A 19,007-nucleotide genomic window follows, 5' to 3' on the forward strand; every position below is an offset into this window, starting at 1 on the left:
ACGAATCTTCAAAGTTGTCATCCCTATTTCAGTCCAAGGTGATGACATTTCACAGTTTGAAAACTTTGCTCCAGCTTCATGGTTTCCAGAGGAGAGTGAAAGAGGCTGCTTTACAGAGTAATTAGGAACTTATTAAGGAACCATTAAACAGGTCATTTTTAAAGATTATTATATTAAAACTGACATGCAGTGTCATTCAGATCGGTGAGATTCTGTATGTCTGTGAGACATCTATTGTTCTGTTCCTATTAACTTCAGACTATTCTTATGTCATAACTTTTAATTGTTTTACTTACTAGAGGTGACAGCTATTGTTTTACTATTTCAGAACAAAAGTTCAGGGCTAAATCTTCAGCATTTTCATAAAAGCCTGCAAAACAGAAGAGCATGAAAATGTACTATATATATATATATATCTTATATTGTCATACATAAATGCTGAGCACAAAGCAACTACATGTCAGATCAAATAATAATTGCATCTCTCTTTTTCTCACTCTCACACACAGTAAATGCTCCCCACCTGATGAAGCTGAGGGTCCTAATGTTAATAATGACCAACATGCAGAATGTGACCCCATCCTACTCAGGTATCATCTAAAGTTTAGCCATGGTTTTTGGTAGAGACGGAGCCAATCAGCAGCTTCAATCTCACGGGACATTCCCTTACTGCCTGTTTTCTCTATTTCCCCCTTTCTGTTCCTCCACTTTCTTTTGTTTCCATTCATTCATAAATTTTAAACAGGTACCATGTAGAACCTCTCTGATAAAGGACCCTGATTAAAGGTCAACACACTCAAGCTGTCTTATCAAAGCCTGATGCACAAATACACTTATGAACATGCCCCCTCCTTCCCATGAAAGAACTCCATCTGAACATAATTGGACTGAGATTTCTATCAGAGAGACACAGACTGGGGGGTGGAGGGGAAGAGAGCGAGAGCGAGAGCGAGAGAGAGAGAGAGAGAGCGAGAGAGAGAGAGAGAGAGAGAGAGAGAGAGAGAGACAGACAGATCAAATTGAACTATATATAAAATGGAAGATTCAAATCAATCACATTTATCATAATGTGGCAGCAATTCACTTATAAAAATAATAGTGTTGACTATTGAGTTATTCGGAAACCAATGAATGTGTGTGTGTGTGTGTGTGTGTGTGTGTGTGTGTGTGTGTGTGAGTGTGTGAGAGAGAGAGAGAGAGAGAGAGAGAGAGTTAAAGAGTGAGAGAAAGTTAGAAAGTTCTGTCCTGCAGTGTTTAGCTGAGTACACTCTCCTTTTTTCCTGTTGCAATTAATTTAGGACACTTAACTCTTCTCCGCTTCGTTCATGTTAATACAGAGCACAGGAAAGCCTTGACACACACTGACACACACTACAAACAACACACATAGAGAACCTCATGTCATATCCACACCAGTGCCTTAAGCAAATTGAAAAGGTGACAATGTGGAAATTTTTTTGTTGCTTAATTTGTGAATTAGAAAAAAACAAACAAACAAACAAAAAAACCACCTAATATACTAAATTGTCCAATGACAAAGCCGAGTTTTGGTTTTTTTTTGCTCGGCCATACAAAAATGTTTCACAAAATGTCGCTCATTATCTTCCTAAACTAGACGTGCTAGACAATATCTTTTTATATAACTAATTCACATTTTCTATCGAAAGAATGGCAGCCAGTCTTATAGAGCACATCCATACGGGAAAGAGGGAAGAGAAAAGAAGACGACGGATGGAGACCCAGGACTGTGCCATACAGACATGACCAGAGAGATGAGAGACTGTGCCATACAGACATGACCAGAGAGATGAGAGACTGTGCCATACAGACATGACCAGAGAGATGAGAGACTTGTGGGTGCATCTCACAATACTTCTAGCGTATCCCTTTTAATGGGAAATGGAAAACTGTAAAAATGAATAAATAAAAGATAAAAATATGCCTTCTATGATCCAAAAAGGCATCAAGAACAGTCAGTGTCATAGTTAGACACAGAGTCACTCTGAAGTAATGTACTATTGGGCTTAAAGAAACTCAGGCCAGTAGAAACCTTTCTTTACCAGGCTGATACAGTACTGGCAAATACTGAAGAAAAAAAACATTTAAACCTTGATTAACCAAGTTACCTTTAGACAGATGAACACTGCTCTTCCTGTATGTTTTACTGTAAAGTAAATCAGATCATTTGATAAATTGACAGAAATAAACTAAGTATGTAAAACAAACAGGGTTATATATAGATGGCACTGAGGAAGTGTATTTGTGTATCCATATTTTATATAGTCATTTAACCTACAGCAGATCTAAAACAAAGGCAGAAATAGGCATTCAAAACAGTAAGGTCACAGAGAGAACAATGAGATTATTGAGTGTGAAAATGTCATTACTGTCTATATTGTGGGATTAGGAGGGGATGCAGTCTTTACTATGCTAAATAATGTTTAACACCCAACATATTATTTATGTACCTGTGGCAATGAAAACCAACACACCAACACACAATATATTTCCTAAAACTACCCATCATTTATGTTGCTTGCTCACACATATTCCATATTCCAATACTGAATATAGTAAACCCAAGAGTAGCACATCTGATGAAAGCTGAAGCCTACTTTGCTGTCCCGAGGTCTCCCAACAATCAGCATCAAAGTTTAGTCACACTGCCTGCATGGGCCCAGAATCTGCCTAGGAGCACTTTGGAGATGGCCAGAAAATGGCTCTCTAGGAATGCTAGACAAGCCCCTAGAGCCCAACTAATGTGATACTTTGTTTGTGGGGGGGGGTTTCTCGAGCAGACCATGATGTATAAAAATTAAGTACACTGTTTTTCTTAAAGAACTTCCAGTCTTTTATTCCAGAGAGAAAACACAATGTATCAGAATGCAAACCAGATGAACACACACACACATACATACATACATACACACAAACATTCACCTTCCACCCACACATGCACTGCACGTCATCTGTCTGATTACAGCACTGTCACACAGACAAGCTCCTGTCAAATGGTCGCTTCCAGAGCAATTAGTGTTGTTTAAAAGTCAGGACTGTACCATCTTTTTTTGAGGGTCATAAACATATCTTTTGAAGTTTAGGTGAATTGCGATTGGCTGAGAGTCTGCCTTGGCATCGTCTTCTTTGCTCGGTTCATTTTTAGCCCCACCTTTTCCCTTTTTCTTTGAAGAAGAGGAAAGTAGCTGCTTTGTTTCTTCTTTTAGTCCCTCTAAAAATAAAAATAACTTATTAGCAAAAGGTGACAAAAAACCAGAAACGAAATCCTCAATGTTGGCTTGAAGTTTTTGACATATCTCTGACAAGAGCTAGCGACTTCAAGTTCCAAAGATTTCCTGAGTCAGGGTCATGAGAAAGACAGAATCACAATAGGATGTTTGAATTTAGTGCAAACCAAGTATTGTGACAAATAAAATTAATTTTAATATACAATGTCATTTTAACCTCTAAAATTATATTGCTACACACTAGAAAAAAAAAATGTTTGTCATTCACCACAGGGGCATTATTGCTACTAACAGCACACTGCACTGAAATTGTTTGATACAAATTATAGCTGAGTCAGGATACATTTGGCTTTATTTCAAGTGTCTGTTCAAATGCTCTAAGGTTCCTCTTAAACCTTTTCATTTTGACAATGAGTTTTACTTAAAACTCCACAAAGCATACTACAGATTCTCAAACCAAAGATTGCAAAGGGATCAAAAAGCCTCCCGTATCAAAATATATGTTAGGCACATAAAAGAAAAAAATAAAACTGGACCATGTTGTGTAAAGTCATAATTAAAGGCAAAAACAACTGACCCAGTTTTTCATTTCTAATGTGAGAAAATTACTCTAACATAAGTTCAGGTCATTTCTTTCTTGGGGTTTTTTTTTAGACCTGTCCTGCAGAAGTGATGCGTTTGCATTAAAAAAAATAAAATAAAATTCTGTGTGTGTGTGTACACGCATATGTTTAAAGTCAAAATACAAGTATTTTTCGTGATTAAAATAAAGTGACTCTACATGTGTGTCGGTGCCATTACATGTAGCATGGTATCAGAGGAACTAAACCTGAATGAAATCAAATAGAAATAAATAAATTATAGAAAATTTGCTGTGTGCAAAAGGGAAAAAAAAAAAGAATGTAGGGCATGCAGGGTTTGTAGAAAGTTTAAAAAGATGCAGTATATGCGTGTACACCTTGTATCTGTGTTTTGGAAAATGTAAAAACAAACAAACAAAAAAACAAACAAACAAAAAAAAACATTCTTTACATGCTTATTCTGTAAGGGTGTTACATACCGGGCACTCTAATTTTGATCTTGCCACTCTGTCCAAAGCCACCTTCAATAACCCCCGTCTCGCCTGATGAAAGTGTGACCTTTAACCCCACAAACAGTTGAAGATTGGTCTCCTTCTTGAACAGATTTCTGCCTATTACAGTGTAGTCATCTGTCACCTGACCTCAGAGGATAAGGAGGAGTTAACTGCAGTTAGTGAACTATAAATAACACTCATCATTTAGGAAGGAACTGGAGACATGACACTTCCTACTGTAGTGTCAGCCAGGAATATATGTTACAATCTAAACATGGACATATTACTTACAGTACATTTAAATGTCAAGTGACAACTGTCACTTATGCATATTTACTACATTATAATCATTCAGAATACCTAAACTGTAACACACAATGTCCTACAATTTAAACAACTTAAAGTGTAAAACAATTTAATGCTGTGCATCATAGTGATCCTAGTATAGCCTAATTTCATAGTACTGTGAAAACAAATGCACTAAGTAAGCATATTACTATGGGAGCTGAATGTGTTTATGTCGGAATTGGGGTGTGATACCCGTTCCACTGCTCCTTCTTTGTGCTTGTCTTTACTGATTTTGAGCCTTGGCAGTGATGTCTCTGTGTAGTTCTTGTCTTCAAAGCCCTCCAGCAGCTTTCCATGGAATGCAAGTCTGCATGTATTACTGTGAATATCAGAATCGAGGCGTGAGCCTATCACCAAGCACAGCGGTGGACATGTGACTGGCCGCTCAAATTCCAGTAACGCCCACTGCTCCTGTTCCTGCCCCTCAGTTTCTCCCTTCCCAGTCAAATACTCTTCCTGGTAGTGAAACTCCCAGTCAAATGAAAAAGGGTCTGGAGTCGCTTCTTCAGCTGAGGGACTTCCACTTGAGGGCACCTCAGATTGGCTGCTAAGAGATGTCCGGCTGAAAAATGACACACGTGCCATGACTGTTTCATGCCCGATGGTGATGTGGAATTTGGCACGGCTACATAGTGCACCACGGTAGTATTCAATCTTCTGCACTGTAATAATGCCAGCATGAAGGGTGCTTAGTGAGCCAGGTGTACACACTAGGCCACGCTCCAGCAATTTGGGATCAAACTGTGTCACACACACACCTACTCTATCCCCTTGCATTGCGCTGGGAACTGGCTTATGGAACATCTGCATTGACTTCACCTTCCGTGTCACCTAAGGATCACAGCAAATTGATCAGGCAAAAAGATGTACTGCAAACAGTATAGATAACAGTATAGGGCTCCTTTTGAGAATAACACTTTTAGTGTAGTAACATCAGTTGTTGTAAGGGTATCTGTGTGTTTGTGTGAGTACTTCTGTGCAGGTGTCTACACAATACAGATGCGCAATGTGTGTGTGTACCTTAAGTGCAGGTATTTCAAGCGTGTCATTGACATGGAGCGCCCCCTGCAGAATAGTGCCTGTAATGACTGTTCCTTGGCCTCGAATAGAGAAACAGTGATCCACAGCCATCAGCAGACAGCCAGAAGGGTCTCTGTGAGGCAGGAATGCCTGGGCTTTCAGCAGCTAAACACAGGCATCAAACAAAACACATTTGTCATGTTACATAGGTTAAAAGTCCATATAATGCATCCTCCAAAGATAACATTCTCCAGTAGTCCAGTATTAATATGCCGAGTGCTGGAATGCAGCAAAATTGTGAACTAGTAAGTGGTACCACTATTTGAGTCTGACCTGCATGAGCTCAATAATTCCCTGTGCTTCCTCTGTATCTGGAGCCTCTGGCCCTCCTGGCTTTGCTGCCACAGCAATCACAGGGCAACCTTTAAATCTAACAAAATTAGAACAGCCACAGTGAATATAGTACCGCTGGGATCATGGGGGCCTCTAGAGCTACCATGCTGGAACTCCTGTACAACAGTTCCAATATTTTTTTCTTTTCTTTTTTTTTTGCATGAGACTTGCAATGTCTGTTGATGTTTACCTGGTGTTTTCCAATGTTTTGTGCATCCTCTTGGTCATCTTGTCAATGGCACTCTGTTTTTTGTCATCAGGCAACAAGTCTGTTTTATTGAGGATGATGACCATGTGTGAGCAGGTGAGCTGTCCAATCAGGAGACACTCAGCCGTTTGTGTCTGCATACCTTTTACAATGTCAACCACCAACAGCATCAGATCAATGATCTGAGCACCTAAACACACACACACACACAAAAATCACAAAATATGAACCTGAGAACTTGCACACACTTGAGAAATCCACAATACAAGACAGAGAAGGAAGGGAGAAACAGATAGAACAGAGGGAGGGGAGAGAAGGAAGGGGGGTCTTGTTATGTCTTTCCTTTCTCTCCCTGGCACACTTTCTTTACTGAGTGATCCCCTCAGGGGGGAGAGAGGAAGTTTAGATGGGACCTTAAACAGGGGCCTTCCGCCTTAATCAACCACATGTGCTCCCCAAACACGCATTACATCCTCATAAGTAGACTTGACCCCCTCCTCTCTCTTCTCCCTTCCTCCATTCTTTTCTTTTTATAAAATATGTTTAGTGCTTGTTAAGTGAGGCCTCTGCTTCCCTCTGAATGCACCCTCTGCAACCACAGGGCCTCTAAGACATGGTGGCTATAAGACAAAAAACAGTTCTAACTTCATCTCTAAATTTTAATTCCACTGCTACAACCATGTCAAATTATTTTTAACTAGTGCTTTTAATATGCACCAACCTTTTCAAGAGCGTGTTTCTGTATCATGCATTCCTGCATTGTGTATTTTTTTTACAATGTCTGAATCTACATTAAAAATGTTTTTTGAGTAGCCACATCAAAATCTTGCAACAAAGACGAAAATGTAAGAAAGAAAACGAAAATAGACTAATGTGCACAGAATCCTTAACGTGTAGGGTAAGGGAATGTGCAGTTGGGATTAGCATTTTAGTAAAGCTTTTCAGCAAATCTTTCGCCACCTTCTGATCATAACTGGAAGTGCATGGTCTTATGCAGGGAACTAAATAAGTGGCACCTTGTGACCACTGCCAATTAAGTATATTCATTTATTATAAGTATTATATTTATTATATAAATGTATTAAGTATATATAATTGTTATAAATAATGCACGCCTTACAAGCGTAATTTCTAACACCAAGCCGAAAACCGAATGGTTTTATGCGGAATGATATAGCGATAGCAGTACTTTTTAAGCAAATGACTGCTTTGAACTGCATACACATATCTAGAGATTGAGAAAAGAGAGATGGCTGAAAATGTCATCGGTCTAAATTTAATCTTTATTCAGCTGTAAAATTACATTTTAACATGCATCCCTGTTTAGCCTGTTTCCCTGGGAAGCCTTACATTGCATTGGCCAGCACGATAGCATAAGAAACTAAGGGCAATCTGAAACAGAAACTCACCGCCAATGATCGTGCGAATGAGGGAGGCATGTCCCGGGCAGTCAACTAGCGTGAACTGCAAATGATCGTATCGTTCTCCGCAGGCCTCTCTTAGATGTTCCGGTAAAGGCACGGTAAACGCACTGAAGCCCAGGTCCAGTGTGATTCCGCGTTCTTTGGACTGAGGGTTCTTATCAAAGGCAGCTGTGGAAGCGGTGCTACTCAGCGCTCGGGCAAGCGACGTCTTTCCGCTGTCTACATGGCCGAGAACACCAACATTAAAGTTCAGTGTTCTGGCCCCAGTATTGCCAGCATTGGGATGTGCCATAGTCAAGAGCCTAACCCAGCTAAAAGTGATCCCTGTGTAGGAACCGAACAGTGAACTAAAGTGCAAGTGGACTTTGATCTAAACTGGACGTTGCTGTTTCAGCTATTTTCACAAACCGACACAAAAGTATACTGCCAAACAAACGCAGATCCTCCAGTCGTATGCAATTAATCCTCGATTCTTCGTCCAAGTTAGCTGTAAACACAGGACCAACTTGGTCTGAAGTACGCTAATTTGACAGACACTTCCTGCGCTACCACAAAAGTATCCACCCGCAAATATGATTTTGCTAAAGGTTCCAAGCAGGTTTGAATAGATGATCAGTGCAACACTTAAAATGTTAATAAACAGTAATAACGAATAATTACTAATAATACGAATTTTTTAAAAGTGCAGAAAATAGAACATTGATAATGTTATAACAATGCTAATATTATTATATCCGTAAAGAGAAAATGCATTTTAAGGTAATTCATTAATTTTGCATTTGAACACTATTTTTTAACTGACCCACCAAAGAGTGCCTGGCTAATCGGGAGCAAAATATAATGCATGAAGAACAAAAAATATTGCAAATGTTTCAATAGGGCTCTTCAAACTCATACACAAGCGGAAATGGGCGTGTCGAAAGCGGTTAATTCGTGATGGGCATCAATATTACCCAATGAGCTAATAGATCTGAGTTCCCTTAACCAATACTTATAAGGTGAAACACAAAAAACGCTATTAGAGGCGTAACTTCCTTAAATTACCTTGGTAACCCACATGGAAACACGGTCCCCCGTGTTTGTGGTGGCGCCGATTTCAACGACAAAAATACATAACAGGTTTTGAAGGTAGATAGAAGTTTTACTTGCTTTTTTTTCACGCTTTTGTATTACAAAAAGGAAGTCATGAAGATCGAGGAAGTGAAAAGCACAACAAAGACCCAGCGCATCGCATCTCACAGCCATGTGAAAGGCCTTGGTTTAGATGAAGCCGGCAATGCTAAGCAGTCTTCGTCCGGCCTTGTGGGGCAGGAGACCGCTAGAGAGGTAACGTTAACTAGTTAGTTATCTAGATATTCATACTAGTTAATAACCTGCAGATTAATCTAGGAACACCGGCCTAATGTATGGATAATATAGGCAATATTTTCAACGCAATGAATGTTTTTAAAAACGTAGTTAAATATCAAACTATTGTTCTGTCTAATATATTTTTGGTTTTCCTAACCTTTTGCTAGTTACAGGTATTGTTGACCCTGTCTGAAGAAAAGATGATTACAATATGACATTTAACAACAGGGTGCAGTGTTGCTTAGTTTTATTTTTAATAGTGTACTTTAATAGTGAATAAAATTTAACAGCAACAGAAAAATTTGCACCTAACATTTTACCGAAGAAATCCAGCAGAGCTCCTAGTCTGATGCACCTGATTGCTAAGCATCCAAGGTGCTCAATAATGATGGTTGAATGTGGATTATGATATAGGATAATCTATAATTCAAGCGCTGTTTCACTTACCTATTACTTAATGTTTTTCAGGCATGCGGCATAATTGTAGATCTTATTCGTTCCAAAAAGATGGCTGGCAGAGCAGTCTTATTGGCTGGGCCACCTGGAACTGGAAAGGTATCCAGCCTAACTGTGGTTACTTTGGTTGAGTGGTGATATGTCATGCTTTGTGCATATGAAAAATGTAAAGGATTATATTTGGTGGTGTGTATTTTTGATTTAAACCTAACAGACTGCTCTAGCATTGGCCATGGCGCAGGAGTTGGGGAATAAAGTTCCTTTCTGTCCTATGGTGGGAAGTGAGGTGTACTCATCAGAAATCAAGAAGACAGAGGTACTTATGGAGAACTTCAGGAGAGCTATTGGTGAGTCCATACACTTAAACACCCAATTGGATATGGAAAGAGAATTCCTCTACAGACAAGTCCATGCATGAACACAACACCTGTCCACATGCTAGACCTTATTCTGAGGCTACTAATGCATATGGTCTTGCTGCTCATCCTAATGAAGAAATTAACTGAGAGAAAGGAAACAGTTGGAAGGAGAACTGATTAATAGGATTAGAGCGTGTGAGCGTGCGTCTGTGTGCGCTGATACAACCTGTCAAGAGGCAAGGAAATGGAGTAAGAAACAGGTTACATTACACTCACATCTCAAAAGAGAAAGATACTGTGTGAGGCCAGAGAGGGTCATTTATCTGTCTGTCAGCACGTCTGCAGACATTTGCCCTTTTCTTCTGGCATGTGGAACATACAGTTACCCAATACGGACAGGCGATGTCCTGCTGAAACAGTGGCTACTGTGTGATAAAGCCTGCAAAGCTACAGAGTTAACACTCTACTACTAAGATATTAGATGTAAAATGATAGATGCATTTTATAGTGGTATACTTACCAGAGCATTTATATAAGGCACTGTGATTTCTTTCTGTAGTCTGTACCTACTAGTGTCCTTGCATCAGTTAAGTTTTTATTTATGTCTGAGTAGGTCTGCGAATTAAAGAGACTAAAGAAGTGTATGAAGGTGAAGTGACAGAACTGACCCCATGTGAGACAGAGAATCCAATGGGCGGTTATGGCAAAACTATTAGTCATGTCATCATCGGCCTGAAGACGGGGAAGGGTACTAAACAGCTCAAGGTAAAAGAATCAATAACGGCATTCTTGGGAAACAAATGTGAGAATTATGGTTGAACACCTTGTACATACATGCATATATGTTCTGATTCATTGTAACACAGCTCGATCCCAGTATCTATGAGAGTCTGCAAAAGGAGAGGGTGGAGGTTGGTGATGTCATCTACATTGAAGCTAACAGTGGGGCAGTCAAGGTAAGGACACAGACAGGCTATTGCTTTCCATTCTTGCACACTCTCCACTTTAGGTATGTTGATGTATTCTTTAGTCAGTGCAGGTGAGCAATGCTGTCTGGCAAAGGATGAAAGGCAAGACTGTATTTCATACTGCTGAAAGATCTTTCATGCTCTTCATAGACATAAGCGTGCACACACATTGTGGCACAATTCCATGAAGTTTCCTAGCATCACTTTCTCACTTTCAGCAGTACTGATTTTGTGAAGAAGCCTTCTTAAGAATATTGGGGTTATATAACTTTTCTTTTTTTAAGAAGTATTTGGGAAGCAAAGCAAACATGAAGGACAGCTACTGTCATGACTGTCTAGGTTTCTGTCTGGTTATTAAATTAAGTGATGAATATTGGGTGAAGATTATTAGTGAACAGTTAACCTCTTTCTTTTCTGTCTATGCTAATATTGGTGTATAAATATATGATCCCTACTTCATGTATGGAACTGTGATTAGTCACTCTGCTGTAATTGGTCCACAGAGGCAGGGCCGTTGTGACACATTTGCTACAGAGTTTGACTTGGAGGCTGAAGAATATGTGCCACTGCCCAAAGGAGATGTGCACAAAAAGAAAGAGATTATTCAAGATGTTACGCTTCATGACCTGGACATAGCCAATGCACGACCTCAGGTAAATACACAAAATTTACTTATCTAGATATGCACAGGAGGTGACCTGTAGAAGACTACAAACACACTACTTAAGTGCGTGGTGTCAAACTTATTCTGGCTATGTGTTTCAGGGTGGCCAGGACATACTTTCTATGATGGGTCAACTAATGAAACCCAAGAAGACTGAGATCACAGGTAAGTATAGTTTTCCAGTTATATGTAAAATATTTCAGTTTTGTTTTTCTGTTTTCCTTGTATGCACACATGCATGACGTGTGTGTGTGTGTGTGTGTGTGTGTGTGTGTGTGTGTGTGTGTGTGTGTGTGTGTAGACAAGCTGCGAGGGGAGATCAATAAGGTGGTGAACAGGTACATAGATCAAGGCGTGGCGGAGCTGGTGCCTGGTGTTCTTTTCATTGATGAGGTTCACATGCTGGATATCGAGTGTTTCACGTACCTGCACCGAGCTCTGGAGAGCTCCATCGCTCCCATTGTAGTGTTTGCATCCAACCGAGGAAACTGCCTCATTAGGTAAGACTTTTAGCTAGTCTGTTTAATTCCAAGCCCCCCATTAAGGGGGACGTCCACGTGGAGAAGTGAAAGGTCCTGTATGATGTTTTATTATTTGGTGTTTCAAATTTCCTTCCATATCTAATCGTGCAAAGTAAATAATACTTATTTATTTTGAATATTTTGAGCAGACTGGCTGGTAGTGAGTTTATAGCGGGGCTATAAGTGAAGATGGTTTGTTGGGCCGCTGCCAGCGAGTTGTTTTGATTGCTTTCTGTTTCTCAGGGGGACAGAGGATATCAGCTCTCCTCATGGAATACCGCTCGACCTGTTGGACCGAGTCATGATTATCAGAACCATGTTGTACACTCCTCAGGAAATGAAACAGGTGAATAGGTAAAGAGAACGACACAGGCAGAGGCCCATCTTGATTGGTGCTAATGTCTGTGTGTTTGTCTTTGCAGATCATTAAAATCCGAGCTCAAACGGAGGGTATTAACATTAGTGAAGAGGCTTTAACTCACCTGGGAGAGATTGGCACCAAGACTACCCTCAGGTAACCAATAAAGTCACACACACACACTACACAGTAGTAATCCCCATCCTCTATAATATTCTACATACACTAATAAGATGTGTTATGATAAATAATTCTATTTATCCTCTTGTAATACTCAAAGCAGTTTATAGCAGATTTAAATAATCAATTACTGGGGGGCCTGGGGGTATGTGTGTGCATGCAGGTATGCGGTACAGCTCTTGACTCCTGCCAATCTGCTGGCCCGAGTTCAGGGGAAGGAAGGCGTAGAGAGAGAGCATGTGGAAGAAATTAATGAGCTCTTCTACGACGCCAAGTCTTCTGCAAAGATACTGCAGGACCAGCACACCAAGTTTATGAAATAATTCCCTCTTTCAGCCTATCAACTGCTTGCTCTCTGCCTACAGTTCAGATCTGCCAGTAAAATGGCAGAAATCTTCAGACCAAATATTTTGTAGGTCAGCAAAGCCACTCTACTCATACTACGATGTATCTGGTATTGGAAAATTAGGAAAAGATTAAAAAAGAGTAAATCTTTTCTCACTGGAGTATTCCTTTAGCCCACCTCCTTTTCATTGTCCATTCTTTTTGCTGGGAATGTTGAGACCTTTTTTATCTCTTGAGCAGATACTGTTTGATACTGTTTGTTTTTAAGAAAAACAATTTTTGAATGTTAAAAGCAATGCAAGAAATTTAAATAAACCTCTTTATAATCATCAGTTTTAGATTGCATATATGACAGTGATTCACTGGCCATCATAGGAAATGTCTGGCCATTATAGTAAAGTCTGGTATCTTGCTTTACAATTGTGTTAATTACTAAAGCACATGCTGAGGAAGCATAGAGACAAAAAGTCAAGAAAATGTACCTCATTCATCTATAATGACTCAAAGCCCACAATAACAACTTTTTGAATTATTTTTTTTATTTGAAACTTGTTTTAGTATATTGAGACAAATTATATAAGTTTGTAACTTGAAATTTAGTTTCTTTCTGTGTTTTATTTTCTTCTGCTGGGTTTGTTGAAGACAGTCTCTGCTCCTGAGCGAACATTACTGAACACAGATGGAGCCACTTTGCCAATACGTTCTGTTGGCAGAACACACACTGACAATTTAATAGCTAACAGTCTTGACACTTATGTTACATATTTTATTTGGTTGGAAAACAAGTTTAATTTGGGTAATATACACACAAATATTAATAAAACATACTAAATGTTACATCTTCCTCTCTAACAGCTTGACAGAGTTAACAATTCTGTGACAATAATCAATACTTTTACACTGATACAGATGAATGGCCAGGCTAGAGACACTGTCTAGTGTATGAGAGAGATTGCATGCCTGTGTGTCCCAGCCTAGAGGCACTGTGCTACTTTATATGGACTGGAAACACAAGGAAGCCCAGCTGAGGCACACACTTTTCAAACCTGCCCAAACAAATGGGGCCATATCCACTTCCTGAGCAGCACTGTAGATGGACACACACATACATACACACACTTTTTAGAGCCTGAGCTGCTGTAGTCATGAGGTCACTGCTCATACTCACCGCATTCCTCCATCACCTCAAAGGTCTTACTCTTCACCTGTGTCCCAGATGCCAGTTTATCCCTTGCTTGAATCAGGTCTTCCTCCCTCATCTCTGGTCTCTTGACCTTCTCATCCTCTCCCTCCTCCTGATGCTAGACAAGGAAAGATAACCATTCCTCTCCTGCTGATAATTGTGTTGGGAGTTCTAATGAGTAGCTTTCACATACCTGAGACATCTTTAGAGTTTAGGTGGTTAAAACCAAAACTTCACTGACGGCTTGCAGCTTTAGTTAAACTTTTTGTTCTTTCCTACTTATACACACGCCCTTCCTTTGCAGAGTACACACACATACACCCTAGGGGACTGTAATTTTGTTAGCCAGAGCATGAGTCAGTTACTCCTCCCACATTCTCCATTCCCTGTTCTCACAGTGATGTATAAGATAATAACTGGGTGTTTCTCCTTGTTTTAGCTGGATCCTGCAACTTTGCAATGACAAACTAATGTCTTCATTACTGCATGTGAAATATTTCTCATTCATGCCAAAATATCTTTTTGCTGTGTTTTGTGAATGGTATGTTTTTAACTTGTTTGGTCTTGTTTTTACATCACTGTGAGAACTCCCTCCTTCATTCCATTTAAATGACAGTGTATGGTAGTTAGTTTTAGCACTTATAGTTTCTTAAATATGTAGTCAATAGAAAAAGTCAGATGATCTAGACAAAGGTTATTCTCTCAGCCTCTATATTACACGTTCCTTACCGGTCTCTCCTCACCGTCACTAGTCTGTAGGTACATCTAACAGTGTAGAAGCTTGAACATGATACAATGTTATTAAAAACAGATCAAAACACTTTGATGGAAACTGTTTTATTGTTTTTGTACTTTCTCCCATAACATATCCTTACTCTCCCATAACATCCCTTATCTTTACTCCCTGTTCCCAATACAATTTACTGTATGCGGTATCCAGCACCTTTATTAAGTAAAATAATCATTACCTACATTGAAGTATGAAAGTTTATCAAATGTAGCCACTCTCACTGTCAGAAAGCCACTGATTTCATTAACTGTAATAAATGCATACCACTCTTTGGTCCAACTTAAAGTTTTCAGAGAAAGGTTTGTGGAGTACCTACACAGCACTTAAAAATAAATTTTTTTAATTATTTAATTTTTTTTTTTAAACAAACAACGCAATATGTGGTCCATACCTGAAAACCAAATTAATAGGTACTACTTAATTCAAATGTCAAATGATGACAAGTTTACGTCTGTTTCTTGCTGTATTTGGGTAGAAGCTGAGTTCTGATGAACTGGACAAGTCTTGTTTCTGTAAGGAGCACTACAATGATCACACTTAGTAAACAAACAGCTCCCACGGCGACATGAGCCAGCCTTAGAAACCAGCCACTGTCAAAGCATAGGTACTGAAATACACATAGAAGTTTTTTTTAGAAGCATTGATTTTACACAAGATACTCAGAGTGGTAAATTCTCTCTCTCTCTCACTCTCTCTCTCACTCTCTCTCTCACTCTCTCTCTCACTCTCTCTCTCTCAGACAGATAGATAGACAGATAGCTTTACCTCTGAAAAGGCTGTGAGGATGGAGCTTATTGTGAGGGTGATCATGAGAGCCAAATGTGGGCAGAGCCCAGACAAAGGGTTGTGGTCACTGTGGTGGAAGTACCGGTGTATGTACACAAAACTATGTAAGCTTCTTAGTGCCATGTTACAGCAGTTTGCCAGGATGAAGCCCACACTCCCAAACAGGCAAGTAAGCCAATAAGAAATCAGGAGAAAGGATGCAGACAATGCCAGCATCACCAGGTTATACCTGCAAATGAACAAATGTTTTTTTATGAAAACATTCCAAAAATAAAGCATAATAACTTTTGCTAAATGTTTAATATATGCAGAGCAACGCTTAAATGTTATGCACCCAAAACCCTTTAATTTTTAGTTATAGAAAGTTTATTAAAATAAGTGTGAATGAGTGTATACACTTATGCCTAGATTTACACTTTCAGCATTTGGAATTTGGCATATAGTTACCTGTCCACCTCCTCCTTGCTCATGGCAGCAAAAACAAAACACTCTGTTATGCCATTCACAGCTAAAAGTAGTACATAAAAACTGTACCACCTTAAAAGAGTAGGCCCTGCAACACACACACAATCCAATATCATACATCAACATTAAATGCCAAATTCTATATACATATCTAACTATCTATGGTATGAATTTGTAGGTATTGTTTAAATTCTAAAACACATTTTTAAAGAAAGTTAATTAATGTGTGCAGGTTATACCTGTCCCGCTGCTCAAAAGTTCCCCGCCATATATATCAAGAGCCAGATAAGAGTAGGAGTAACCAAATACAGTGATAATCAGACCTATCAGAAGAACCAGCTTCAGCAAACATTCCAGTACATTTGCTGCTATGAAAACTTCCTCCTGTGGACCAGTTAACATACACCAATGTCATCCAAGTTCACAGCTGACAGCACAGACTATGGGGACATGGTATTGGATACACTGACTTGTTTCTGATGCCTTATGTCCTGTCCTCGCTTTAAAACTTTGGCAAAGAAAACATAGAAACTCTCCTCGATAGGCAGAAACAGAAAGCGAGGCACCATCGAGCCAAGATTGTTCACTACATCATACACCCCTACAGAGAAAACAAAAAGATGTAGAAAGTGGCCCTAGCCTAAAAGGCACAGAAAGTTATGTTTGTGCATTATTTATTTTCATTTATGCACTTGTATTCGTATCCTGATTAAGGCACTCACCCTGGTCTCCAAAGTTGAGAACATTCAGAAAGGTCATTACGTAGCGCTCACCTGCAAAATCAATTTGTCTCTCAACATACCTTTACATTTCCTACACATGTAGGATAATTAATGTCTGTATGTGTTACCTTCTGTCAGTATCTGTTTGAGGAGGGACTGCTTGAAGAAACTCCAAGTCAGTGTGGCAAGCTTCAAGTTTATTACAGGCTACACACACACACACACACACACACGCACGCACACGTACGCACCTTTTACAAAAAACTTACATCAACAGTTATCTTAGTTACTATGTCTTGACTATTGTACTGTAACCTAAAGGTTCATGAATCAGAATTTTGCATCAATGTGTAAGCGGTCAGCCAAGTCCCAAAGCTGGGTATAATTCTTTTATACTAAACAGTGTTTAAATTATTGATTCAAGGACTACTTCCATCTAAGAAAAGTTCGTTTTTCAATTCTAACTTTAACCAATTTAGAGCACACTTAAATTAATATGCTAGTACTGTTGTTTAAAGCTTTTTGGAGTAGCAATTCACTTTGTGAAATAGTCTTTTCTCACTGAGACAATAAGAAATTAAGTAAAATAAACAGAGACATAAAATGATGTCCATTTTAAAGACTGACAGGAAATACTTGGCACCTGTCCTTTCACTCTGGAGGGTAGCAGCTCTGACATCTGTTCTAGAGGGAAGGACTTCCTCTTTGCCTCCTCAGATCCAAGGAAATGCAGGAAGTAGGCAATGTAACAGAGAACCAAGAACCCTGCATATACACACTATAAAACACACACACCCAGACACAGGTATGAAAGATACCAACACAACAAAGAAAACAACCAGACTCATAAGAATGCACACGGAAACCTCACCTGTGCAGCAGAGAATATATATAGGCCCCATTGAGGAACAGAGACTACCAGTGTTACTGTGACAAGACACTTAGCAATCATTGCGAGGCTTTCAGAAACCACCTGTTAAAAACATGGTAGAATCTGTACTGTTATTAGATCCACTTTTTATTTGGATGTTCCTTATCATTATTTCACATACAACATAAAATATTCAAGAAAAGTCTTGCTTGCCTTTAAGCGGATGAGCATGTGTGCTTGTGCAAGGACCCAGAGAGGCTCAGCCAGCAACTCTGTAAGTGCAGCTAGGCAGAAGATCACCACAGCAGGCACATAATGTGGAACAATCTGAGAATCTGGTGCCTGAAGGACCCACCACCACACACATACAAGAACAAATCCCCAAAGACAGCCTAGTGGCAACCTGAAAACCAAAATGATTGAGAGGGTGTCAGAAAATCTGACACATACAATTGATAATACACTCAGTCCACACATGCATTCTATGATCAAATAGTATGATCATGTTCTTACACTTAGGAAGAATCTACCTACGTAAGCCATAGCAGGTTGATAACCTGTCTCCAGGTACGTCCCACTGTGTCTTCACTTAGACATGCCCTCCTAAACGCTTCTCTAGACAGAAAAACTAAAGTGGAGTAGAGTAGCATCAACCTATAACACAAGCACTGCAATGAGTTCACTATACATTTATAATAAGAACAAAGTATGTGGGGCTACTAGGATACTATCAACACACCTGACGTTTACCACGCCAATTAATTCTTTGGACACGAAGCGTAAGGTGAAAGCATTCATGAAGAAGGTTAGCACGCGGAACATCACCTAAACAAAATATGAAAAAGTTAGGGATGTGAAGGCATATCTAAAGTTATTTAGAAATAAATCAGGACATTAGGCCTACCTGAAGCAAGACACTATAAGATGCAAGAGTTGTTGCATTCTTGAGTACGTCCTCAGAGCCCATGTTAAAAACCGATTCAAAGCAGCATAACCACCACGACGAAGATGAACTTACTGTTATATTTGTTTACCTGTCATCGCACAAACCAAAACTACACGTAGTTACCGCTACACTACCAACAATTGACTAAAACTATAGAAAATGCTCATAATAACGCTAGCTAGCTAGCCGCTAGTTGTCATGCTGTCAAAAGATACGTTTCTTTATTGAAAACGACGATCATGACGTTATTTCATAATAAAAGCACACATACGACATAAGCATTAGAATAGTGTTTAAATATATATTACAATCACAAACTCTGTATTAATT

At 39.3% G+C, this 19,007-nt stretch overlaps 3 protein-coding genes across 6 annotated transcripts; 1 reads left to right on the forward strand and 2 right to left on the reverse strand.

Annotated features, from left to right (window-relative positions):
* Positions 1–2,836: 2,836 nt before the first annotated feature.
* eefsec (eukaryotic elongation factor, selenocysteine-tRNA-specific) lies at positions 2,837–8,277 on the reverse strand. 2 transcript variants are annotated; one of them, XM_027007789.2, is made up of 7 exons: positions 7,699–8,277; positions 6,272–6,479; positions 6,022–6,118; positions 5,689–5,853; positions 4,861–5,499; positions 4,306–4,384; positions 2,837–3,229 (listed from the first exon to the last, which is right to left on the reverse strand). In XM_027007789.2, exons 1-7 carry the CDS (start codon positions 8,003–8,005, stop codon positions 3,048–3,050), a joined length of 1,677 nt encoding a protein of 558 aa, XP_026863590.2. In that variant the 5' UTR covers positions 8,006–8,277; the 3' UTR covers positions 2,837–3,047. The 2 variants fall into 2 exon arrangements, with proteins under 2 accessions (XP_026863590.2, XP_026863589.2); XM_027007788.2 differs by having other exon boundaries at positions 4,306–4,462; positions 7,699–8,276.
* A 494-nt stretch (positions 8,278–8,771) lies between these two features.
* Positions 8,772–13,246, forward strand: ruvbl1 (RuvB-like AAA ATPase 1). Its single transcript, XM_027007835.2, has 11 exons — positions 8,772–9,039; positions 9,532–9,618; positions 9,734–9,866; positions 10,492–10,643; positions 10,745–10,834; positions 11,350–11,499; positions 11,612–11,675; positions 11,812–12,010; positions 12,275–12,377; positions 12,454–12,545; positions 12,733–13,246. Exons 1-11 carry the CDS (start codon positions 8,899–8,901, stop codon positions 12,890–12,892), a joined length of 1,371 nt encoding a protein of 456 aa, XP_026863636.1. The 5' UTR covers positions 8,772–8,898; the 3' UTR covers positions 12,893–13,246.
* Positions 13,247–13,433: 187 nt separating this feature from the next.
* Positions 13,434–18,893, reverse strand: LOC113575972 (protein RFT1 homolog). 3 transcript variants are annotated; one of them, XM_027007831.2, is made up of 14 exons: positions 18,636–18,893; positions 18,471–18,556; positions 18,266–18,385; positions 17,945–18,134; positions 17,732–17,833; positions 17,504–17,638; positions 16,989–17,067; positions 16,861–16,911; positions 16,609–16,739; positions 16,378–16,522; positions 16,121–16,226; positions 15,653–15,902; positions 14,083–14,215; positions 13,434–13,617 (listed from the first exon to the last, which is right to left on the reverse strand). In XM_027007831.2, the coding sequence occupies exons 1-14, from the start codon at positions 18,696–18,698 to the stop codon at positions 13,529–13,531; spliced, it is 1,680 nt and encodes a 559-aa protein (XP_026863632.2). In that variant the 5' UTR covers positions 18,699–18,893; the 3' UTR covers positions 13,434–13,528. The 3 variants fall into 3 exon arrangements, with proteins under 3 accessions (XP_026863632.2, XP_026863635.1, XP_026863634.2); XM_027007833.2 differs by lacking the exons at positions 13,434–13,617; positions 14,083–14,215 and adding an exon at positions 14,919–15,494; XM_027007834.2 differs by lacking the exons at positions 15,653–15,902; positions 16,121–16,226; positions 16,378–16,522; ... (7 more) ...; positions 18,471–18,556; positions 18,636–18,893 and adding an exon at positions 14,291–15,325.
* Between the last annotated feature and the right edge of the window lie 114 nt (positions 18,894–19,007).

The sequence above is a fragment of the Electrophorus electricus genome, chromosome 3 (assembly GCF_013358815.1).
Source record: "Electrophorus electricus isolate fEleEle1 chromosome 3, fEleEle1.pri, whole genome shotgun sequence".
NCBI classification, from domain to species: Eukaryota; Metazoa; Chordata; class Actinopteri; order Gymnotiformes; family Gymnotidae; genus Electrophorus; species Electrophorus electricus.